The 26430-nt window shown below is 39.7% G+C and overlaps 3 protein-coding genes across 3 annotated transcripts; all 3 read left to right on the top strand.

Moving 5' to 3' along the window:
• The first annotated feature begins 561 nt into the window (after nucleotides 1–561).
• LOC308077202 (C-C chemokine receptor type 7-like) lies at nucleotides 562–3323 on the top strand. The gene is made up of 3 exons (XM_080417803.1): nucleotides 562–697; nucleotides 1452–1501; nucleotides 1897–3323. Exons 1-3 carry the CDS (start codon nucleotides 682–684, stop codon nucleotides 2992–2994), a joined length of 1164 nt encoding a protein of 387 aa, XP_080273929.1. The 5' UTR covers nucleotides 562–681; the 3' UTR covers nucleotides 2995–3323.
• Nucleotides 3324–5023: 1700 nt separating this feature from the next.
• Nucleotides 5024–11904, top strand: LOC308077194 (C-C chemokine receptor type 7-like). The gene is made up of 3 exons (XM_080417793.1): nucleotides 5024–5157; nucleotides 7560–7609; nucleotides 9273–11904. Exons 1-3 carry the CDS (start codon nucleotides 5142–5144, stop codon nucleotides 10377–10379), a joined length of 1173 nt encoding a protein of 390 aa, XP_080273919.1. The 5' UTR covers nucleotides 5024–5141; the 3' UTR covers nucleotides 10380–11904.
• Nucleotides 11905–14570: 2666 nt separating this feature from the next.
• Nucleotides 14571–26391, top strand: LOC308077069 (tensin-4-like). Its single transcript, XM_080417626.1, has 13 exons — nucleotides 14571–14669; nucleotides 16016–16287; nucleotides 17933–18260; nucleotides 18780–19099; nucleotides 19201–19296; nucleotides 19947–20078; nucleotides 21748–21840; nucleotides 22844–22921; nucleotides 23002–23064; nucleotides 25121–25292; nucleotides 25414–25482; nucleotides 25603–25632; nucleotides 25750–26391. The coding sequence occupies exons 2-13, from the start codon at nucleotides 16038–16040 to the stop codon at nucleotides 25937–25939; spliced, it is 1821 nt and encodes a 606-aa protein (XP_080273752.1). The 5' UTR covers nucleotides 14571–14669; nucleotides 16016–16037; the 3' UTR covers nucleotides 25940–26391.
• Nucleotides 26392–26430: the final 39 nt, after the last annotated feature.

Raw genomic sequence — 26430 nt, 5'->3', positions numbered from 1 at the left:
AGTGTTTCAATACTGTAGTTACATTAAATAATTAAATAAAAGGTTAAGTATACATGGGATGACAGTGTCCAGTGTGCGACTGGATTCTCAATAAACTGAATTTTATTGAGCGTACAACATTTCAACCGAAATCTAATAGGCAGATTATGATTGGCTCTCAATTGGTACCCCATCATGTCAGGTCCAACACTGTCCTAGAACCCACATCTCCTTCTCAGAACATTCCCCTCTCCACCTTGGTCACAAATCTTGGTGTAAGACCCTCAATTAACCTTCGAGAATCAAATGGAAAGAAAAAACTAAATCCTCCTTGACCACAAGAAAATCACCAGCTTCCATCCCACCATGAACCGTTCTTCTCAAAGAAGTCTTTATCCCTTCAAGGATTTATTTAATTATTTGATATGGTCCATTTGGCTCCATCACAGCAGACCCCTAAACAGTGTTTGTGGCACGTTTTGTGCGGATTGGAGCAAAGGTGTGCCCTGACGTGGCACCAGGGCCCCTGGTGTGACTATTCTCAGGGACGATCCCTGAACAGTGTTTGTGCCAATGAAATGAAATGAAATGAGGTGCACCACTCTCAGTGTCACAAAACCACTGTGAGCAAAACAAGCGTCACCTATACTCAGAAGCACCTGCAGTAGTCAGTTCTATTCTGGGGGGGAGACAGCAGCCAAGATGACTTCTGTTAATGGTAAGTGACTTATCAAAGTTTCCATTACTATGGTGTTGTAGTAAACAATATGTAATCTAATAGATACCTTACAACAGTTTTCTTTACATAACTTGCTATTCACTGCCACTGTTGACTATACTGGCTATAATCATCAGATGTTATCAGAGGAGTAATTTAGGGTAAAACTTGAAAAACACTTCATATACACCAGTCTCTTCATATATAAAATATTAGATGTGAAAATTGTTAAGCCTTCAGGGTGACAAACCAATATTGACCTCTTTTGACTTTTCTATAGCTTTAAATGCTAGAAATTCTATATTCTATAAGTTGCTGTAATAATAACAACTCCTACACTGATTATGTCATGATTCTTCATACCAGGGCAGCTGCTTTTACAGCAGGTATGAAGGTTTCTCATTTTAAGTAATTTCCATATAATTGTTTTAAAAGCTAATATTGTTGTCTCGATGGACAATATATGTAAATATCTGAAGTTGTCCCTTATCTGTTGCCCTACCTTTAATACCACAAACAAACCACAGAAAGGATGCACTTTAAACGAAAGAGAACAGTGCACTGCAAGCTGTACAAGGCACACACATGGGGAATTCATTCTACTATTATGCCACCAAAATGTGGAATGCCCCCTACCACCAGCCATCAAAAGATTCAATTCCTTGTTTCAATTCCCTCTTGTCAGATAATCCTGATTCCTTTCCTTTTTTGAAATTGTATCATTATCATACAGCTCTAACTCTTTGACTTTCAGGGTTTAAAATTCTCCTGTCGGTGCTGCTGATGTGGACCTCAGATTTTAAGGTACACCCTACACCCCCCCACCCCCCCCCCCACACACACACACACACACACACACACACACACACACACACACACACACACACACACACACACACACACACACACACACACACACACACACACACACACACACACACACACACACACACACACACACACACACACACTTGCATGTGTGTCATTTGTAACCATTATCTCAAACGATAAAATGTAATGTGCTGATGCACGACAATCTTACAATGCCTGATAGGTGTATTCACAAGGCCTTAGTACAGCTAAGTACTGTTTTGAAATCACAAGCACAAAAACACACAAACATGTGGATACATCGTAGATACAGGCTCATTTCATGTACTTGACATGACATGAAAGCCATCCTGTCTTTGATTCTCCAGACCTGCTCATCTCAAGAGAATGACACCACTGAGGACTATTATGATACTCAACAGAATGCCACCACTGAGGACTATTATGATACCAGTCTGACTCCGGATTACAGCGCGTTTGCCATGCCATGTGATAAATCCTCCAACCGCCAATTTCGAGCCTGGTTCATACCCACCTTCTTTGCCATCATCTGCTTCCTGGGACTCACAGGGAACCTACTTGTTATTGCCACTTTTTTCTACTTCAAGCGCCTGAAGACCATGACGGATGTGTATCTGCTCAACCTGTCCTTTGCAGACCTTTTCTTTGCCATGTCTCTCCCCTTTTGGGCAGCCAACTCCGTCTCAAACTGGGTGTTTGGCACGGTGCTGTGCAAAGCCATGCACACCATTTACAAGGTAAGCTTCTACAGCAGCATGCTGCTCCTCTCCTTAATCAGCATGGACAGATACTTTGCCATCAACAAAGCAGTCACTGCACACCGCCACCGGTCCCAGGCAGTGTACGTCAGCAAGGTGTCATCTGTTCTCATCTGGATCGTGGCACTGATCTTCTCTGCGCCAGAGATGAAATACGCCAAAGATCTCAACGAAACCTGCGTGCTCTACACCAGCCAATCTGACCCACGTCGTATCAGCATCCAGACAAGCCAGTTAGTTCTGGGTTTTGTCATACCACTCCTGGTCATGGGCTTCTGCTACAGCGCCATTGTCAAGACCCTATGCCAGGCCCGTAGCTTTGAGCGGAATAAAGCCATCAAGGTCATTTTTGCTGTGGTGGCAGTTTTCCTTGTCTGCCAGGTGCCCTACAATCTGGTTCTGTTTTGGGCCACACTGGACGCAGCCAAAGGGAGCACCTGGGACGATTGCGTCCATCAGAATAACCTTATTTTTGCCACTGATGTTACCCAGTGTGTGGCCTTCTTGAGGTGCTGCCTGAACCCCTTTGTGTACGCCTTCATTGGGGTGAAATTCCGCCACGATATGCTGAAGTTACTGAAGCACTGGGGCTGCATGAGCCAGGAGCAGTTCTTCAAGTACACGTGTGGTAGGAGACGGAGCTCGGCAGGCACTGAGACTGAGACCACTACCACGTTCTCTCCGTAAAGCTATCAACAATATGACCTATATATAGAACTGTCTTATAAAAACAGAAGATTATTTCTGCCAGGCCAAAGGCCGGGCCTGGAGATAATGTTTTCACCGCTGTGTATGTTTGTCTCTCTGTTCAGCCAGACACACGTACTGTATACATCAATGCTGTACAATGCACGACTACCAGTGTTCTCAAGTTTGCAAGCTCTCAATCCAATCAAAAGCAGTATACTTAGAACAATTCTGTAAAAAAAATCACAGTATTTAAATGTTCAGCAGAAATAATTTAAATGTAATGGTGTATAAAGTGTCAACATTTTCTTAATTAAAATGGATTTTCATCTTGTCTTAAAAATGATTCTCTTTTACATATTTATACTGTATCAATATACTGTTATACCCTGTAATCTACAGTAATTGTGTTTTTCAACATCTTATACACTTTATCAAAACCATGATAAAAGGACAGCAAGTGTGAGGTGAGGGTATGCTGGAATACAAGAGGAATCGATACACTTTAAATGGGTCATATTACTGTACATACTGCAATATGGGTTACAAAAACTTAGATAACTTAGATAAAAGTTAGATACCCTACCTACTACAATAATACACAGGCAGCAGGGATATGAGAGAAGAATAAACGCCCTTTGTTACAGGTTTGCTAAGTCTTCAGCCTCTGCCATACGGGTAAGGGGATGTGGGCAAGATGAAAAGGAATTATACAGATTTCCTGTTTTCAGTAAAGGACCCCGAACCTCCTCCCAAATGTGGTGCTCTTGTGCAACCTACGGCACTTTTTAAACGTATTAGACACTGTCTTTGAAGGTCTCATCCGCGAAGCTCACTTGTACGCCTAACACTGTGCTGTCGCTGCATTGAGAATGCCTTTTTGAAACTAACCATGTGGTTGGTATACAATGTGGTTATAGCAGTTGTCCCTAGGTGCAGTGTGAGAAGGCTTGAACCTTCAACCGCACGGATACAGAAGAGACACGTGTGCAGATGTCGGCACAGAGTTTTTAAGTAGGAGGTGGTGTGATGGTGTTACAATCAGTGGTGTAAAGTAACTAAGTACATTTACTCAAGTACTGTACTGAAGTACAATTTTGAGGTACTTTTACTTTACTGGAGTGTTTCCAATTGTCTATACTTTTACTTCTACTCCACTACATCTCAGAGGCAAATACTGTACTTTTACTCCACTACAATTATTTTAAACAATTAGTTACTAGTTACTTTGCAGATATACATTATTACATTATAAAACATACATCAACCACTTTAGCCCTATTTTACACATAGGCTATTTGAAAATAGCCGATCTACAAGCTTGTAGATCTGCTCTTTTCAAACATTTAGTGCTTTTACTTTTGGTACTTTTACACAAGTAATATTTTCAACACAGGCCTTTTACTTAACAGAGTATTTTTATATAGTGGTATTGCTACCTTTACTTAAGTAAAATATCTGTGTACTTTTTCCACTGGTTACAATATTGTAATTATGTAAGGATGAAATAAAAGGTTAATTTATCAATTAACTTACTGAAAATCACTTACTGCACCTTTACAGTACCATGAGATTTTTCTTATTCTCGTGTGTAGGCCACATAGGACTGTTAAATCAAGAGATCACCTAATTCAGCTCCTTTGGCATTTTTACACATTTTAATATTCACTGTACTGAAGTTCAAAGCAGTTGTTTAATCTGTGAAAAAACAACAGACATTCCCGTCACAGGAGTAAAAAGGAGGAACAGCTTTTATTTATTAAGAGGCAATAAATAAAGGCTGTTCCTCCTTTTTACTCCTGAGTATCGTTTACGTGTTTTTTCACATGTTTTGATCCCGTTTGATCCGTGAGCACCATTGACACTTTACTATAGTTACCTTTTTATATCTCCAGTGAGCAACCAGGAGTTTCTTGTTTTTCTGACTTTCAGTTGTTTAATCTATTTCTATGTACACTTAAACAAGTCCATAGGTAAGCATGCCTTCATGTTTTCTGTCACATGATGGTGTGAAGGCTTTTTTTTTTCAAGACAGCAACAAGGGAGAAAACCACAGACAGCATAGCAAGAATGATCTGCATTTAGAAGCAACTACAGTAATCTCTCAACTTTGTTCTGTGGGGAGACAGCGGAATTACTCAGCCAAGATGACCTCTGTTAAAGGTAAGTGACTGAAACACTTTCCTTTACTATGGTGTTATAATGAACATTATATGCAATCTAATAGATACCTTTACAACAGTTCACATAATTTACTATTCACTGCCACTATTGAGTATTGACTTTGACTGTAACCCTCAGATTATGTTCTCAAATGAGACATTTATTTTAAATGTAATAAACTGAAATATACCAGTCCCTTCATATACCAAATTAGATGTGAACATTATTAAGATTTCAGAATGACAATAACCAATATTGACCTAATTTTTGCTTTTCCAACCAAACTATAATTTCTTAGATCTATCTCCTTAATAAGCTATACCATAAACCAGTGGTTCTCAACCTTTTCAGGCCGCGACCCCCCAAAATAATCATATTTGATCTGGGGACCCCCCAACCTGAGAAGCACTTGAAATTGTAGGAGTTGAGGCATTACATTTAGTTTGACTCGGTTCCACAGATAAATATTATGAAAATAGCCGATGTACAAGCCGGTGCGAGGCGTTGTGAGCTAGTAGATCGGCTATAAAAAAAAGAAAAGATTTTGAGGTATTAAATTGTCACTTCACTGTCATCTGGGGACCCCCCCAAAATCATGTGGGGACCCCCCCTGGAGGTCCCGAACCACAGGATGAGAACCTCTGCCATAAACAAACCCAGACATAAAGAGGATGTATTCTAAAGTGGCAATTCATGATGTTTTTGTGAATAACACTTATTTAACCACGGTTGGAAGTGGTTTCCCTGCTCTTTGGATCTTTGACAGATAAGACCACTACTGGTTGACAACAGGTATTGCAGTGCTCTGACTGCTCTCTCTAGGTCAACAGTAAAACCTTCGAAAAAAAACAAAATAAAATGGCACTTCACTTCTTTTTCTGAAAACACAACACAGTATACTGAAAATTCCGCAATATTTATGTGAAAGATATGTTAATTGGTGCTTAGCTACTAGTACATATGGATTACCAAAGTGTATTTCCAGCTTTTTGTTTTGATTTGTATACTCTATATCGTTAAAGCTACTTTCAGGCAAAACGTATGGAATATAATTTAGGAAAAAAATCATGTTTCTACAACAATCAGTGACATTCGTAGCATTTGTGGTGCCCCCATGGGTCGAAGGCAGTGAAATCATTTGTCTGTGCGTTGTTTAGAGCAAGGGTTCCCAAACCTTTCAGTGCCGCGACCCCCCAAAATAATCATATTTGAACTGGGAACCCCCCACACTGACAAGCACTTGGAATTGTAGACATTACATTTTTTTTTCCAACAATATGTTTATTTATTTATTTATTTCTTTACACAAAATATATCAACATTGTTACAAACAACAGAAAACAAAAATGGACAATTACATTAAATCATACAAGACAATCAATGAAAAAACAAAAACAAAAACAAAAGAAAAACATACATACAGTACAGCACTACTCCTCTCCAGATTCTTCCATTAAATGTGGCAGATTATTATTTTCCATATATTGTATGAAGCAACCCCACACCTCCTGAAACATCTCTTGTTTGTCCTTAAGTATGTATGTGATTTTTTTCTAGAGGTAGGCATAAAGACAATTCCCTGAACCACTGTGCAATGCTTGGTCTATCCGGCCTCTTCCAGGTCAATGCAATTACTCTTTTAGCTTGTAAAAGACAAATATCTATGAATATTCTCTCACTGCGCTTTATTCTTTGTCCAACTGGATAGAGGCCTAGCAGAAAGAACTTAGGTTCTGGTACAATGTTAATTGAAAGTATCCTTTGTATTTCCTGCCCAATCTCCCTCCAAAAGTCCATCAATCTTGGGCATGACCATAAACAGTGGAACAATGTTTGACTCGTTCCACACATATTGTGAAAATAGCCGAACTACAAGCTCACAACACCTCACACTTTCTTACGTAATATTTGTCTTAAATTTGGTCTTAAAAATGTCTTAAAAGTCATGAAATTGTAACTTTAGAAATGTGCAGATACCCTGTATACAATTATACTGTATGTTGGTTTGTTTACGGTTGAGTGAGAAAACAATGTTGCACATCAAGCTAATCATCTGGGAACCACCCAAAATAATTGGGGACCCCCCTGGGGGTCCCGGCCCCCAGTTTGGGAACCACTGGTTTAGAGGTCCCTCAATGTGTAATTCAAATTTGCCGTGCCATTTTTGGTGAAATAGGCCCCTCTAGCAAACTTTGAAAGGCAATCAAAAAGCCAATTGGAATGGAAACGTTTCATCAACTAATGAAACGTGAAATGTCACTGGATGCAGCATCTACAAATGCTAGTTGGCAGCCATCCAAAGATCCAAGATCCAAATCACAGGGCTCCTGATTCTTTTCAGTTATGAAATTGTCAATTAGCCATTACATTACAGCTTAGACCTCTAATACTTTGACTTTCAGAGTTCCACATTCTTCTGTTGGTGCTGCTGATATGGACCTCTGATTTTAAGGTAAACACACTCACTCACTCACTCACTCAATGGAGCTTTATTGCCATTGCCAAAGCAAGTGTCAAAATATAATAAAAACAATTTAAGAAAAAAAATGGGAAAGTATGTACAGTTGGAGGGGGTACAGCATTGTGTTAAACTCACTCACATTGTGAATGAGTGAGTTATATCACTCACTCACTCATTCACTTACTCAATCTCTCTCTCTCTCTCATGTCATCTTTATCCATTATCTCAAACTACAATTTACTGATGCCCTATTGCGGGGGGGGGGGGGGGAGGTTTCAAAAACAAACTTGTCATGTTACTGTCTTTTCTTAAAGGAGAATTCCGGACAAATTAAGTGTTATCTTTGATGTCTCGTTACTCACCTAGCGACGTGAAAAGTGGCGTTCTTTTTTTCCATATATTCCCCTGTCGTCATTTTTGACGACAGGGTTGCTTGTTTCCAGATTCTGGCAACACGAGTTGCCAGGTTCTGGAAGAAACAAGCAACCAGTGTTAAATCGTTCGCCATTGACGGCAGCCTCGCAGATAGTTTCAACGCATGTTTGACTATCATGAGACTCTACTATCAATACTAGTAGAGAAAAAAACAACTTTGCGTCGGTTATAATAGACGAATTTCCCTTACCCACGCGCTCCCATTATGACAACGGAGGGGGTTTAAAAAATGACGACAGGGGAATATATGGAAAAAAATTACGCCACTTTTCACGTCGCTAGGTGAGTAACGAGACATCAAAGATAACACTTAATTTGTCCGGAATTCTCCTTTAATTGGGATCTATATGAGGCAATGCAACATGTTGTGGATATGTATGCAATGAATGCTTCTGTTAAAATCCAATAAACCAACGTAAAAAAAGAAAAAAGAATACCTTGCTAGGTGTATTCACAACTTGTGAATGTGGTCGTCTGCATGCTGCATGTGCTAACCACCATTTTGTTAGTTCCTCTCAGGATGTGGTAAAGATGCATGCAAACACACACACACAATCATGTCAGGGGGGCGGGGCCAGTGTACACTATAGGTACAGGAAGTTTTAAATCGTATACTGGTAAACTGTCTGAAGGTGTGTGTGTGTGTGTGTGTGTGTGTGTGTGTGTGTGTGTGTGTGTGTGTGTGTGTGTGTGTGTGTGTGTGTGTGTGTGTGTGTGTGTGTGTGTGTGTGTGTGTGTGTGTTTCTTCTTTTTTTTACCCATTAAGACCTGAGGCCGATTCTACAAATGCCTTACAAATCAGTAGTTTTTTGTGTCAAGGACCCCCAAAATGATATGTATTTGGCCGCGAATCCCCCCCCCCCCCTCTCCGAAGAGAAGATTTGTGTAAAAAAAATCGCTTTCAAGTTTTTTCAATCCATAGCAGATGTACAAGCTCGCAGTGACAGTCACTTCGTGCCGCGCTGTGAGCTTGTAGACTGCTATTTTTGAGAACCACTGTTCTAAACCACTGTTCTAAATCCTAAGAGTTTGCTGAAAAACATATGTTGCTATACATTTAAAACTTAAAATTCTGGGAATGACAGTTCTAACTTTTAACAGACCATAGACAGACAGACAGACACTGTAACGACAACAGAGCTACCAGGGGTGTATAGACTATTAAAATGTATGTTACACAGTATGACACATGAACTCCACTCTATCTTTGATTCTCCAGACATGCTCATCTCAAGAGACTACCACCACTGATGACTATCCTAATTACGATACCAGTGCGGAGTACAATGACAGCGATGTGATACCATGTGATAAATCCTCCAACCGCCAATTTCGATCCTGGTTCATCCCAACCTTCTATTCCATCATCTGCCTCCTGGGACTCACAGGGAACATACTTGTTATTGCCACTTTTTTCTACTTCAAGCGCCTGAAGACCATGACGGATGTGTATCTGCTCAACCTGTCCTTTGCAGACCTTTTCTTTGCCATGTCTCTCCCCTTTTGGGCAGCCAACTCCATCTCTGACTGGGTGTTTGGCCTGGTGCTGTGCAAAGCCATGCACACCATTTACAAGGTAAGCTTGTACAGCAGCATGCTGCTCCTCTCCTTCATCAGCATGGACAGATACTTTGCCATCAACAAAGCGGTCATTGCACTCCGCCACCGGTCCCAGGCAGTGTACGTCAGCAAGGTGTCATCTGTTCTCATCTGGATCGTGGCACTGATCTTCTCTGCACCAGAGATGACATACGCCACCATCATCAACAACATAACCTGCACGACCTACACCAGCTACTCTGACCCACGTCGTATCATTATCCAGACTAGCCAGTTAGTTCTAGGTTTTGCCATACCACTCCTGGTCATGGGCTTCTGCTACAGCGCCATTGTCAAGACCCTATGCCAGGCCCGTAACTTTGAGCGGAATAAAGCCATCAAGGTCATTTTTGCTGTGGTGGCAGTTTTCCTTTTCTGCCAGGTGCCCTACAATCTGGTTCTGTTTTTAGGCACACTGGACACAGCCAAGGTAACCCACTCCAATGGCACCAGGGAGGAGTGCGACCAAGAAAATAACAACATTTTTGCCACTGATGTTACCCAGTGTGTGGCCTTCTTGAGGTGCTGCCTGAACCCCTTTGTGTACGCCTTCATTGGGGTGAAGTTCCGCCATGATCTGCTGAAGTTACTGAAGGACTGGGGCTGCATGAGCCAGGAGCAGTTCTTCAAGTACACATGTGGTAGGAGACGGAGCTCAGCAGCCACTGACACTGAAACCAGCATATTCTTAACCCAAAACAATGCTTCGGTTGTAACTTCTGTATAAAGTATATGCCAGAATGTGTCTAATTTAGCTTATTAGAGGTTCAACACTGAAGGGAAACCCTATTTTTGTGCAGATTATTTCTTTCTGCCTTGTTTTTGCAAATTGCATGAGATGGTAAATCATAGAGACATGAAATCTTCACCAATGAAGTTGTGTGCATTACTTGGCCATCTAATATGACACCAATTGGCCAGATGGGGACACTATAATTAAAGCTTAACATTGTGAACTTTGAAAAGTCATAACTCCTACACAGTCTGGATGAAACTTGCTACAGTTATCCTCACTCTACTAATTTGACTCGTAACATCCATCTGACCAGATTTTCCATTATGAATTGCTTGAAAAACACGTTTGACATGTTTGTCCAATTGCTACCAAGTTTTCTTTTAGTATCTTAATTAGTTTTGAAGATATTGACCAATGAAAAGTTTGTGGCTTGGCACATAAATAGACCCAAGTCAAACACAGCTGGGCCACATAAAACGTGCTGGATATGTCTACATACAGTACATGAAATATGGCTACAAATGAAAAAGATGGGCATGGCTTAACACAAATCAGACTATAAATGCAAAAAATATACACATATACTGTAAATATACATACACACAAGTTTGGGAACCTGCACTGCAATTTGTTTCCAAGGTTTTAGAAAAAGTTGTTTTTATCCAAGTTTCCTCATTTTTAAATTAATTTAACATTATTGACAAATTTCAATCCGGTTTTAGAACTTTGCACAGTACAGAATCCAATGACATCCTTTTAACCGTCGACTCTGGCTCCTGTGCCATCTTAATTCTGCTTGACCTCACCGCGGCCTTTGACACTATTGACCACAATATTCTTTTTAAAACGCCTGGAAAATGAGGTTGGTTTTAAGAGCACTGTTTTAGATTGGTTTACTTCCTATTTAAAAAACGGAACTTTTAATGTTACACTTGGTACCTACACATCTTCCTCAGCCCCTATCACCTGTGGTATCAATCAAGGGTTAATACTAGGGCCTCTTCTTTTCTCCTTATACATGCTTTCTCTTGGCTCCATTATTAAGAAACATGACATCCGCCGATGACACACAATGTTATCTCCCAGTCACACCAAACGACACGTCCTCCTTAAATAGAATTTTTAATTGCCTTGATGACATCAAAGGCTGGATGGCCACACATTTTCTCCAGCTGAACCAAAATAAAACGGAAGTCATTATATTTGGCCCGCAACAGTCCGTCACTGGCCTAACAAGTGCTCTTGGCCCTCTCTCTGCAAATTTGCACACCACTGTGAAAAACTAAAAACTGCATCTCTTCTCCATTGCCTTCAGCTCAGTCTGAGGGCAATTCATTGAATATATTGAATGTATTTTTTTTGTATTGCTTTCATGTTCTCCTATCTATGCTGTTTTTGTTTGAGATATTGCTTTATGTTTATTTTACTATGCTGTATTTTAGTAGGTTGTTATGATACTATTGTGAATGTAAAGCACTTTGGGTCAACTTCTGTTGTTTTTAAATGTGCTATACAAATAAAGGTGACTTGACTTGACTTGACTATCCGACACCAGGGTTTACATTTCTCAATGGAAGAGTAGGAGGACCACCTCCAACCACTGCAGACGTGCTAGTTATAACATAATGTTTCATTCATTAAAACAAGTGCTGGATTGCAGCTTTAAAATTACGTAAGATACATTGGAACAGGAATAGAGAACTTGAAACCCTGCCAATGAGTCAGTGAACAAAAATAAAACCGAAATGCAACAAAATCAAAAACAAAATCTATCTGAAACAATAAACAACACATTATTTTAGTTTCAGTTTCTCCACCATCATATCTTGATATCACGCAATTCTTTCATAACCTTTTCTTCTATGAATTATGCCTTTTCTCATAAAAGCCCACTCAAAAAGTCAATTCTTAAAACTAAAGCAAAAAATTAAACTGCTTCTACACCCGTGAAGCGAAATAAAACTGAATTGAAATACAACTGAAAAGCAACATGAAAACAAAAACGAATCCAAAACTAAACTCTGGTCATTGGTTGACAACAATGTAATGTTTCCACATACATGACCCTCTATGTTTAAGATATTGAAATATTAAAGGTAGGGTAATCCAAAAATGTTTGTTAAAATACGTGTTAAATAGCTATATATTCTGATAGTAATCATTGCTATAGAGTGTTTGTTCAGTAACAGGGTTAGCTCTCTCCAGCTCTTTAATAAACAGAAAGTACAATTTCAGGTCAGGATACCAATATTATCCAATCAGGGGAGAGAACTCATACAGGATACAGGATAAACAAGTGAATTTGGAAGTGATGACACAAAGAAATGAGCAGACAAAATTGGAACTGGAACACTATAAAATTGCTGATAAATGGGAACTCTTTCCTGATTGCCTGAAATTTGCAATCATCTTGGCTGAGTAATTCTGCAGCCTCCCCCACAGAACAGAGTTGAGAAATTACTGTAGTTTCTTCTAAATGCAGATCATTCTTGTTATGCTGTCTGAGGTTTTCTCCCTTGTAGCTGTCAAAAAAAGCCTTCACACCATCTATCATGTGACAGAAAATACAGAAGCATGCTTATTGCTTACCTATAGTTTAATTGTACATAGAAATAGCTTAAACAACTGCTTTGAACTTCAGTACAGTATATATTAAAATGTGTAAAAATACCAATGGAGTCTGTGATTTAACAGTCCTATGTGGCCTAGCAGTGGTGTAAAGTAACTTTTACATTTACAAGTACTGTACTTAAGTACAATGTTGAGGTATTTATACTTTACTGGAGTATTTCCAATTTCCCATACTTCTACTTCTACATCTCAGAGGCAAATATTCTACTTTTACTCCACTACAATGATTTGAAAGCTTTAGTTACTAGTTACTTTGCAGATATAGATTATTATATTTTAAAACATACATTAACCACTTTAGCCCTATTTTATACCTAGGCTATTTGAAAATAGACGATCTTGTAGATCTGCTATTTTCAAACATTTTACTTTTGGTACTTGGAGTACATTTTGATTCCAATACTTTTGTACTTTTACTCAAGTTCATTTTTAATTCCGGACTTTTACTTGTAACAGAGTACATTGCAGTATTGATTTACTTACAGTAAGTAAAACATTTGAGTACCACTGTGGCCTACACATGAGAATAAGAAAAATCACATGGCACTGTAAAGGTGCAGTAAGTGAGTTTCTTTTAATAAAGTAAGTGTTAAATAGTTCTATATTCTGATAGCAATCATTTCTATAGAGTGTTTGTTCAGTTTCCTGTTAGAAAAACTGAAAATACATTTTCATATTGTGATACCAATTGTATCCAATCAGGAGAAAGTAATCATACATATCATATCATTGGATAAAGCAGTGAAATTGGAAGTGATGACAAAGAACAGACAAAGCAGACTAATATTCAAACTGAAAAATGGCTAGTCTCTCCTGATTGGATGAAATCACTTGGAAAGCATCTGTGTCATCTTTTTTTAACCATATTATATACTTTGGCGTCACTTTGTGCCGCGCTATGAGCTTGTAGATCTGCTATTTTTAACTCAAATCTTTGCTTCTGGGGGTCCCTGGAACAAAATATTTTGAGATGGGGATCCGCGGCCAAATACATTTAATTTTGGGGGTCCTTGACATGAAAAGGTTTGAGAACCACTAGCAAAGAAACATAAGTTTTTCAGAACACTGTTAGGATTTAGAAGGCATTTGTAGGAACGGCCTCGGGTCTTAATGGGTTAAAGACCTGGAGAGACGGAGAGACCCCTGTTACGAACAAACACTTAGCACATAGCAATGATTACAATCACAATATAGAGATTTAACCTTTTTTTTACCAAAAGATATCACTTACCCTACCTTTAAACATTAGTGACAGAACATGTATAAATGGTGCTATAGCACAAAAAGTAAAAGTGAAAATAACTGCATGGAAATGATGTGCATGGCGTAACAGCAAACAGTCTGCTGTTGCCATAGGACTGACGCACGGCATAAACCCTCTCACTCAGTCACTGCCTAACAAACATTCAGCCCTTCCAGCTACAACTTTCACACTGTGATGATGACATCACCAGGCTCCACTCAGGCTGCAGGGGCTACAGTACATGGATTTTCAAGCCTTGCTGCTGATTGGCTGATGGGTTGGGGGCTGATGGGTTGGGAGCCATTAATAAAAGCATTCCACACTTGAACTGTCAAACTAAACCAGTGAACGCTGTAATACTTGGACAACTCAGGAACACAACTGAATCAAGACAAGAGCAAAATAAGGTAAGAGGAACTTTCATAGATAATCTAAACCAAACATTAATCAAACATAATTTAATTCATCATCATTTTAACTTGTATGTAAAGCACTTTGAACTGCATTTATGTCTGAAAGGTGCTCTATAAATAAAGATTATTATCATTATTATTATCATGTGCTTTAGCATTTGTTTAGCAAAACTTTCAATAAAATAAATGCTCAACCCCACTTAGTAACAGCTAAAGTCACTGGTAGCCTACTGCATACCCAAGTCCAGGACCGCTCCAATGGTGCGATGCTAGACTTCTATTTCACAACAAATTATCACTGAAACTGAAGCCTTTTAAATCACAAAACTAGTTTCTATCTAAAAGGGAACATTTCAAAGTGTATGTGACCTGGTAGCATACTACTAGATAATGAGAAAAAGTGGTTTTCCAAGTAATCACTGCTGTACTGCATAATACTGTAGCAAAGGCCTGTGTTTTTTGGACAACACTATAGGGTAGCCATGGTAACCGTCAAAGTGTGACTCACTAAAGGCCACACCTTGACTGAGTAGACGAGCTGGGGGCAGTTTGTTAGCAGTTCACCCACACACACACACAGCACACCCCTCTGACTATACCTAACCCCCCTCTATACTATCACAACACACCCCTCTGACTACCTATCCCCTCTATACTATCACACAGCACACCCTTCTGACTACCTATCCCCTCTATACTATCACACAGCACACCCTTATGACTACCTATCCCCCCTCTATACTATCACACAGCACACCCTTCCTACACTCTTGGAGTTACAAATGGATACATAATTAACACTGCACATTATCAGTAGTGCCAAAAGACAATCATTTCCCTGAGTCATCATCCCTTATTTAATGGATGGAGAGTCTGACCTGCATGGACCGCAACAAAACAACGAGCACCAATAAGGATTTTGTTGTTTCATTATAGTGTTAACAGTCAAGGTCACTTGATATGCATGCTTTATACGTATATACTATATGGATGGCCTTACTGTATCAACAGTAACATTTTATTTATTTCATTCAGCTCCAAAAAAAATCCTAAATCTGCTGAATGTGCGTAAGACTGCCATGCTGCACTGCAAACTGTGTGTTTTGAATTTGTGTTAGTACAGTATTCCTGCTTTGTGGCACTCAGTGACGGTATAGAAGTGTCTTGCGTGCGTGTGATATAAAACACAGGAAAGTATAAGTTACATGTGCTCTGTTTTTCATGAGTACCTGAGTATCTGGGAAAATCGTTATTCCATTGATGCCGGTGTAAATGATCTCTTTTAAGCTTTAAGCTCATCTCACCATTGTTTGTAAACACATCTTTGATCCTCCCTGCAGACTCAGAGCTCCTCCTAACGTGATGCCTAGAGTTGGCGAACTGTCCCACATGATACCCAGTCACTTTGTGAGAGTGGGCCAGAGTACCCGTGTAGACCCTGTTCAGAAGACAGTGATACAAAGTCCTAGATCCATGGAGCCGACCGATGCTTTCAGTGACCCTGAACTAGATATCGCACTGGACAACCTCAACCACCTCATCCTGGAGCTGGATCCAACGTTTGAACCCATCCAGATCAGCCACAGTCCCACGTTCCGCAGCCTCCATACAGGTAGAGAACATGTCAGAGGTTTCTTTGGGCCTGTGTAATCTTAACAGATAAAATATGCCACTGCCAGGGTTAGAGCTTCGTAGGGCATTGAGAGAAGACACACTTTGCAAAACAGCTTACACCAAAGGGCATGCTATCAAACAGCAACGCTGAAACTCCTGTCTGCTTGGTGGCACAGCCAGTTAGAGCAGTAATCTTGTGAGGTGTGAGGACCCAAGTGTCAAATGTGACACCTGTCATGTCTGTTTCCTGTGTCTCTCTACACTGTCCCATCTGCAGAAAGCAGAAGTCTGCCTGATAACCAAAATACAGACAGATTTTTAAATGATGACCTCCTTGTGCAGTTTTCCCTCATACAAATGTACCATTACTTTGATGAAATGCAATCTGCAAATGCAAATCTAGAAATTGCTCCGAATGCATAGCCAGGGGCTCTCTAAATCCAAATATTATATCACACTGGATTCATTTTTTCATCATAGGGTAATTGCACCACTTTGTCTTTTTTTGGGATTGCTGCCTAGACTAAATACCACACCCAGTGTGTCTGACGCACAAAGACACAGTGGAGTTCAGCATGTATGTTCATATCCTGTAATTGCTGATCACATTTTAATATTGTGCTCTTCAGCTATACATATACGATGCTTCAGTAAAACCTTTGCACATACAAAACAAAAGTAAGCTCTGTTCTTCACTAATGTTCATGTTTTTGGCCTGTTTTGAAGTTATCCCATTACTGTTGAGGTTTGTTATTAAACCACAAAATGACAAAATGTGTGTGCCTTGATGGAGATGGACTGAAGGGTGTGATGTTCTGGATAAACATTTTGAGAACACATCATAGCTCCTCAGTGTTCGCAGCCATGGGAAATCAAGTAAGGCACAGAAGAACAAATGTAACCTGCATACAGTAATCTCTCTAGGCAACTACAGTAGATGTTTATGTGTAATCAAAGCATGAGTATTATTACACTGCTTCCTTAATTAATGTTGCCAAACATTTCCACTCTGTATAAGATCGGTTTATGTAGTCATAGACCGCTCTACCCCCCTGCTTTGTCGGCACTAGTTACGAATACAGGCTTCAATATTCTAAATCAGCCCCCTGGTTCCTTGTTTGCCTGAAGCCATAAAGCCTCCAAACATTGGTTATTGATACAGACGGGCTGTCCAATCATGAATACAGCAACAACGGCAAGTTGAAACTCCTCTGGGTAGTATTATTTCATCGCAACACTTAATATTTTGTGGAATGAATGGTCTGGGTGGGGACTCTGTGAGCGAGTTTGTACAGGCATGACATGAAGAAATGAAGTGTCTTTGCTTAAAATTCCTGTCTGCTAGCCCCCATACAACAGGAAAAAAAGTATACTGTTGATGAGTGAACAGGTAAAAACTAAAAGTTATGTAAGTCTCTGTAATTTTACAGGAATGAATTACAAAAGAGACCACCAGTAAGAAAACAGAAATCAGTTTCTTTATCTATTGGAAATGGTGGCTGCTTTGCCCATGTACTGAACTTCATAAAGAACCCATTGCATCATTCATAAAGAAGAATGGAGAAGTTTCACATGTTCCTAAATGTATAAACAACATCCCACAATGTCCTCTTACACTAACTGTGGAATGTTTTCCCCCTCAGATCACCTTAACCTGGATGAAGATGTTTCCAACTGTGTGTTGGTACCCAGAGGATGCTCTCCTAGTCCCTCATCTACATCACGCAGTATCCCCATCTCTCCGTACATCGGCCCCAGTTGCAGTCCCCATGGCTCCCTGGTTTTCTCCGGCTCGCCTTCGCCATCCCGTCCCCCGTTGCCATGCGGTGTCGTTCACCGGCGAAATCCTTCCACGAGGAATGAGTTCCCGTTGTCCCCCCGGGGATCCCTGCGCACATCGTCCAACAGAAACAGTGCCATCTCTCTACTCTCCACATCCCCAGGCTCTGACACCAGCTACATGGTTGGCAGGTAGGGCATGGACAACAGTGCAAACAATGCCTTTTGGCAAAGAAATGTTCTTTGGGTTGGAGACGCTATGGGCCAGTTAACCCATTTAGACCTAAGGCCCATTCTAAATACGCCTTCTAAATCCTGACCTAAGTTTTCTGAAAAACCTTTCAAATATTTATTAAAAATTACAAAAAATGTATGTTGCTATATACTGTACATAGCAACAGGAACCCCAAAAGGGGTTCCCGTCCTGAAAGGTATAGTCATAAATAGGGGTTTCCATACAAAATGGGTTAAAGCGGAACAATTTAAGAATTGAAAAAAAGAAAAAAAAAATTACATGTACATTTGAATTGCATTTCTTCACCCAGCCACGCTAGAAACAAATGAAGCAAAAGACTGTATGTTCATTGAACATTACAGTCTTTGATTCACATGCAACTTGATCAAGTGGAAGATGACACCATATCCAATTGGCAGATTTGAATTGCAGTATACAGTACGAGACGAGTCCCTCTTCTTCTCTCTCTTACACAGCTGCCTATCTTTGACCAGTGATGATGGAGACAGTCCAGAGTCCTTCCTCTCTCGTGGATCTGGTTCTTTCAGCGACATGTCCACATTGAGGCCTTTCGATTCCAAGCACAGCCCAGACAAGCCCTCGCCGACAAAGCGTTTCCAGGGACTACATTGCAATGGAATCCACAGCAGCCCTGCCTCGCTGTCTGGGTCACTGACAGACATCCCAATTTTGCTAGTCAACGGGACAACAGAACCACACTGCCCGTCTCCAACAGGACCGGACGCCATAATGCAAGCCATCTATATGCCCCATTCCAGCCCATCTTCCCATCATAGTGAGTCTACCTTTGTCTCTGGAGGGAGATGCAGTACATAATTAGCTACTGTTTGTACTGTATGCTTATATTCTAATCATTATGTTCATGTTTTTTTTAAGGTTTTCAAGCCCCTTTCCATGGCAGCCAGCCCTCAATGAAGTTTGTAATGGACACATCTAAGTACTGGTTCCGCCCACATATCAATCGAGCAGAAGGTGAGGATCTCAAATTGTCCTGATAGATAGCTGGTTTTCAGACATACAGTACCGTACGTTGAGAACAATCTGGGAGCGTAAACATATTTATAGTCTGAAATGTTTCCATCATTAAAGATGAACTGTGTTGGATAGTTGTGGGTTATTTTTGGGGTGAGATTCACACATCAGGCTGTGCTGCAGAATACTAGCTCTAGATATAGTAATATATTACAGTGGTTCTCAACCTGTGGGTCGGGACACCCAGGGGGATCGCCACAAGATTATAGTGAGGGAACTCAGGGAAGTAACAATTTAAGGACTTTTAAGACCTTTTTAATACCAATAAGAAAAAAGAAAAGAAAAGAAAAAGACCATTACAGCATCAAAAGTAATCAACAAACTATACTATAAAAACTTGTCAAATGCAAATTCAAATTGTCAAATAATATGTGAAAGAGGCAAAACATTGTGAAAATAGACTATTTTCACAATATTTATCTGTAGAACCGAGTCAAACTAAATGTAATGCCTCCTACAATTCCAAGTGCTTATCAGGGTGGGGGGGTCCCCAGTTAAAATATGATTATTTTGGGGGGTTGCGGCCTGAAAAGGTTGAGAACCACTGATACATTATAATAGCCATTTCTTTGATGTGTTATTCATTCTAGCCGAAGCAATGGTGAAGGACAAGGAACCAGGGTCCTTTGTCGTGAGAGACAGCACATCGTACCGCGGCAGCTTTGGACTGGCTATGAGAGTGCATCAGGTGCCCGCCAACCTCTCTCCTACAAATAAGCAAGGTAAGTCCTGTACGGTTTGACCATTCCAGAAGACCTCTTTGGAAAAAGTATTTGCATGTAGCTCTAGCAACTTTTTTTTTATCAGAATAGATGAAACATGGACTTAAGGGTGAGCCCATACAGGTTTTAGGAGTGTGAAACGAATGATTAAATAATCGATTAACTGAGTGACAGAACATTGTTATTAAACATGAAAACATTACTAATACAGATAACAAAGGGGGGTTCCACAGCGCCTCAAGCCAGGTTCAGGCTGGTCCAGTGCATCTCAGAAACAGGACATTTAAAGCATTGTTTCTGTGTTACTACATCTTCATCAGGTCATCATTGATCAAAATGCTAAATTTTATTGAGCATTTATCGCCATTTTGTACTCTATTACTGTACCTTTTACCGTCTGTGGTCTAATTTAATCAAATGTGTTGAAATATAAATAACAGATTAATATTCTATGAAAATAACCGCTGGAAACAAAAAATAATTGCCGCCACAACCAGTTTCACTGTTTACCACTAGGGATGGGTATTTGATACACAAATAATGCCCATTTTGTAGGCTATCCTTGGTTAACCGCGGCATGATAACCTATTTATACAACATGGCGGAACACATCACAAGCCTTGAACAAAGCAACTTTAACATTGTCGTATGTTGTACAACTGACGTCAGTACTTGAACAGCTGAACACAAACACAATGTATTGGACCACAGGCCACACTACAGCTGCTATAACAGTGATCAGGAATAATGACTCTGCCTGCTAACTAACCTGAACGGGCATGTCTTAAGATGTCTACCGATTGTGGTGAGGCAGGAGACAGTACTGTCATTATTTTCCACCACAGTATAGGCGTACACTGTGTAAACACAAAAGAACAGTTGTCGAACACTGCTGTAGGCAATACAAAAAAAAGCTTACGTCCAAATTTTCTAGGTATCCGTTTAAAATAATAAAATAAAGAATATAATAAACATAATGGATCATAATGATAAAGACAATGACATGACCTTCAGGAGGCTGCAATTCCAAATTGGCCCCTGTCAAAGTCTTAACCTACCCCCCCCCCCCCCCTCCCCTCCCCTCCTCCTAAAACTGTCTATTGTACATATTTCTTGTTTTTCATACCAGTAACCTGATTGTAAACTGATTGTATGACGTTCTGCATATTAGTGTATAGTTGTATGTCTTCTTAAATGTCATCATGATTTGAGTGCACGGGGATCTCATTTTAAATACCGGTAAGCCTAGTGCTTTTATGAGCGATCCAGTTTAGAGGACCTTGTATTGTGAATTGTACTTCCATGTACTTTTACCATGTCTTTCTAAATAAAGTATTCAATCAATCAATCAACATATTTATGATTAGTTGTAAGACCCAGCAGTTGGCAACTGCTGGGTCTAACACTGCTAGTCTCCTATAGTTTGCTAGTCCTGACTCCTGACAACATCAACCACAATGGACCCGTAAAGCTGCAAAACGTAAAATTGAAGTCCTAACCAGACCAGGATTCAAACTCGAGTCTCCCGTGTGATGGCCCACTGAGCTAAGACAGAATGCCAGCTTGGGCAGGGGAGACATAATACACATAATACACAATATTTCAGTTATTATATGTATGCTATTATCAGCTGTCTCTTTCGTGACCTTTGTCCTTTATCACATAACAGGAGAAAGCAGCTCAGACCTTGTCAGACACTTTCTCATTGAATCATCCCCCAAAGGCGTCCGCATCAAAGGCTCCTCTCAGGAACCTTACTTTGGTAAGTATAGGGCTTAAAACCACGCAATCACCTACCCGGCGTCATTACACAGTAAAATCTTCAGTGTTAATTTATCAATTTGCAACTCTGAACGTGTACAAATGGTACCATGGACCCGCAAGAGTCCAATTATAGTATTTGCACACTCTCTGGGTTACATTTTACACTGAGGATTGTTCTGTGTATGTATCCAACTCACTAGCACGCACCTCTGTATAAGCACATATCCTGGTCTTATCGTGTGGTCTGTCAGATTTTGTCACCCATGGACAGCCTTCTTGGATGTGGGCTTGGCGTACAAAGGTTTGCTTTCAATGATGTGAGTATACAATAGGGCGTGTGCTTGCGATGAGATTGCTAATACACTCCTGGCACAATTCAACTTGTGGTAGCTCTGCCAACTGGTAGTTCACAGTCTTATCTTGGGTGGAAGCGTTGCTGCAAAAGGTGTGAGACTTATGGTAAACCACTACATCATGGTTGGCATGACGACAGTACATGCAACTACAGTACAAGCAGACGTACAACTGCACTGCAGTATGTGTAGTGTTAAGAGCAAGGAAATAAATGGACACAGATCACCAGCCAAACATTAATAGATTTACGATGCACCCTGTTAGTTTGTCCGCTGACGACAGATTTAGATGGTACGTACCCTGTCATTATTTACTGCCACTAGTATCCTATATTAAAATGGGCTTAAAGGGCAAGACCACTTTGGTAGAGGTTTGGGTTGTGCAGTTACCTTGCCATGATGTAACTCCAAAGGTGGACAAGAAATCTAAAATAATTGCTCCAGTGATTAGAAATTGATAATTCTAAATATGCTCCTCAATGACTTACATTGTACACTGAAACAGCTCTCAAAGTCACTCTTATAGCACATAAACGAACGCAAACAAAGTTGATTCAGACAATATAGAGCATCACCAAACCCAGTAATGTTTTAGTTTTTTTTGTATAAAAATGTTAACTTCCTGTAAACATTTTGTCATTGTTGCAGGTAGTCTGTCTGCCCTTGTCTACCAGCACACAATCACTGCTTATGCTTTACCCTGCAAGTTACTGCTCCAGTCACATGGTAGGTCTTTACTGAAGATAAATGTAGTTTGTCTCTTTGTCATGTGTATCTGTGCATAATATGTGCAATTGTCCACACAGATTTGGGCACAAGAGAAGTGAGGACAGGTGACACTACAGCTTCAGAGGACAAGACTAAAACTGGTGAGACAGACTTTGGCTAAATAACTCTATTTCAATAATAGCAGACTCTTGTTTGTATATACAAAAGTATCAATCTGATCAATCATCAATCAAAAACACTATTACACTATTAATAATACTTTGCTAGAAACCTTATTTATCCCAAGGAAAATTGCAGGTATAATAATAATTAAAAAATTTATGTACATAAAATAGTCCAATAATACTTAAAACTGAGTATAACTTCTAAGCCTCACCTGTGGTGGGCCTGTTGCACAACCTGCATCTCCCGCCTCCTGCTGGTACCTAGATATGTTGCACCTTTTTGAATGACACATTGATTAATAAAGAGAAAATATTAAAAGCTAGCTCTGCTAAATATATTTGCAGAGTAGGCTACTATAATAGCTTTTAATGCACCCCAAACAAACTTAGGGTAGGCCTAAATACCATTAGTTTATTATGTAGCCTACAATTTTTACTGTCTTACAAGCGTAACTTGGAAATACTTGGAAATGTTTAAAATTAATGTTTAAAAAATAAATGGAAAACAGGAGCATACATGGGTAGCCTACTGTAGCCTACTTTATGGATTTTCTATTGTGCCCAATTCTTTATAGTTTATAGTACTGAATTCTACCCACTCTTTTGAAAATTCATGTTTCTAATTTTAATTTAATTTAATTAATGTCCTCAACACAAGTTCATACTGTATGCCTGAAGTATGAAACTAACTTTCTGCTTGTGTTAATGCAACTCATCCCCTTCCCTGCCAAGAAGCCTCACCATCTTTTAATTTCAATGTTTATCCTGGTTTTGCTTCGTTTCATGTTGCTTTTTTTTTCCTTTTTTGCCATGACAGAATATCTGGTCACTTTCACTGACATGGCTACACTCTTGGAAATTATCAAGTTACATAACTTACATTTGTACATTTCCCGCAGATATGTCAGTCCTTGTTATTTTATGTTAGGAACCCCCACAATAGAAATGTTACAAATGGTGAACACAAGCACCCTCTAGTGAATATAAATAACATTACATTACATTGCACTGGCATTAAAATAATTACCTTTTTTTTTTTGCACCACCTGGCTCTCATCACGTCCTGCTGAATGTCCGTTTGATAGTAGGCCTACTCCTGCCCCCTCTCAAAACAACATTATAGGCGAATGAGCTAGCTATGGCTATGATAATTAAGCTATATAGGCCTACATCATGTTCTGTGAAACTACCAGGCCTAAATAGTCTGCTACGTCTGCTATATCGTAGCTAGTTAGCTTGCTTGCTGGTGTTATATAATATTAGCTTGCTTTTGGGAACAAAATAATATAGACATGGGAAGTTGAAGGGGAAGTGAAGACCACTTCAGGAGGTTGCTATGGCTGTTGATAGTCGGTAGAGTGCCAGCCATATTGACATAAAAAATAGTGATATGATTCTAGGCTACTAGTGATATGGCTCTGTTCCATTTAGTGTTGCACAGGGCCCAGTTAGCCAACATATACAGCAGCAGCCAGAAGATCTGATTGGAATGGGGCTGCCCATTCCTATGGCCCATTATTCTGCCAATATTCTGAAACATATATAGTGTGTGACTCTGGTGTGACTGTAAGGTTATGTTAGAGTTTATAATGTTTGGCTTCATGACCCAGACCAATAGTATTCTAAGTAATGTAACTTTGGACCACAACCATAATTAGTATAATTGGTAACACCTGCCTACTACTGCTATGTGGGGCATCTGTGAAAAAGGTCTATTTCATATTCTATGTGATGATACCATTGTGGTCAATTCTCCAAAACCTGCCCTTGTGCGTTGGAGGAGACGGAGGATTTCATGAATTCAGCAGCATCAATACATTTAATTAAAACTGTATGAGTAGGGGCAATTTAATGATCCATATGCCTCATGTGTCAGATAAATACTGAGGGAAGGGCACTATTATCTTTATTAACTTCAGGGTACAACTCTGGCTGCTCTGCAAGGTAACTTTAGAGGTCTATAAAGTAGCCCTGCTGTGAGTGCATCCCCATACAATGAATGGACCTAACTTCTGTTATCTTTTCCATATAGCTTCCAATTTCCTCTACCTGAATGCTGTCCACACTGAGATGCTGACAGGACCATGTGCTGTTGAAAAAGCAGTATCTTCTACCCTCCAGAAGGATTCCAAAACCATCACACCTACCTTAGTCAATCTGAAAGTGTCCTCGAAGGGTGTTACATTGACAGACATTCAAAGGAAGTAAGTCAAATGGCATCACACAGTAGTAGCCATCGTCATCATTATCATTTTGTCATACATTTTGTTTTTCTACTGCAGGTTTTGTTTGATCACGTCTAAACAAAACTGATTCTCCTCACAGGCTGTTCTTCAGACGCCATTACCCAGCTCACCTGTTGAGCTACAGTGGGGAAGATCCTGAAAAGCGAAAGTAAGTCATCCTACAGCACACACAGCATGACTTCTGTTTAACTAAATGTTTTTAAACAGATAATTATTTAAAAGCATTTGCTACCAATAAATTCTACATTTATTGTCCTTTCGTTTGCAGGTGGCTGAATGGTTCTGGTGTCGGTTCAAGGTAATCCCTCCCAACATTTATCAGCTTGCCTCATCTGTGCTATTTGAGCTCATTATTTTCATGTGAACGAGAGGAACAATACTGTAGCTGATGATCATGTATCTTTCCCCCCTCCAGGATTTTTGGCATTGTGGCAAAAGGCACAGAGGCTGGCATTGAGAATGTGTGCCACGTCTTCGCAGAATATGACCCTCTTCAGACTTGCATCCACACTATTGAGCTGATTGAGAGTGCCAAGCCATATAGCCACACCCAGTCCAATGTAGGGAGAGGGAATAAGATGACAGTCAACAGCACTGTCTTTTGAATTCCTATACTGTTTGTAATATACATGCTTTGCACTGGAAAACAGGCCAATTGAGTAATTGTTACTCTATGAGGATAGTTGAGGTCATTGGCTTATAAAATGTGACAACATTGAATTATATATGTCCTACAATCATATAGGTAATTAATTTAAAGAAATAACATGCTGGAATATGAAAATGATTAAAATCATCATGTTATCTAAAGCAGCATTCTTGTGTTAAATGTAATGTTTCTCAGGGAAAGTGAGAGAGAGAGAGAGATAGTTATAGTAAATGCTGATGTTTTGGACACTTCAGAGATCTACTGTACAGTAATAATATCAAATATAACAAATGTAAGTCATGATTATTCTTTTATTTTTTTTACCAACACCTCTAATATTTATATTTATTATGCACTTCTACTTGTATTGTTATACATTCTGCATCATAATAAAGCTATTGATCTAAAGTTTGACTGTTCGTGTATATGCATGTGTGTTCGAGAGAG

Source organism: Gymnoscopelus braueri (assembly GCF_963280865.1).
Source record: "Gymnoscopelus braueri genome assembly, chromosome: 2".
In the NCBI taxonomy this organism is placed as follows: domain Eukaryota; kingdom Metazoa; phylum Chordata; class Actinopteri; order Myctophiformes; family Myctophidae; genus Gymnoscopelus; species Gymnoscopelus braueri.
This window is presented reverse-complemented; position numbering and strand designations above follow the sequence as displayed.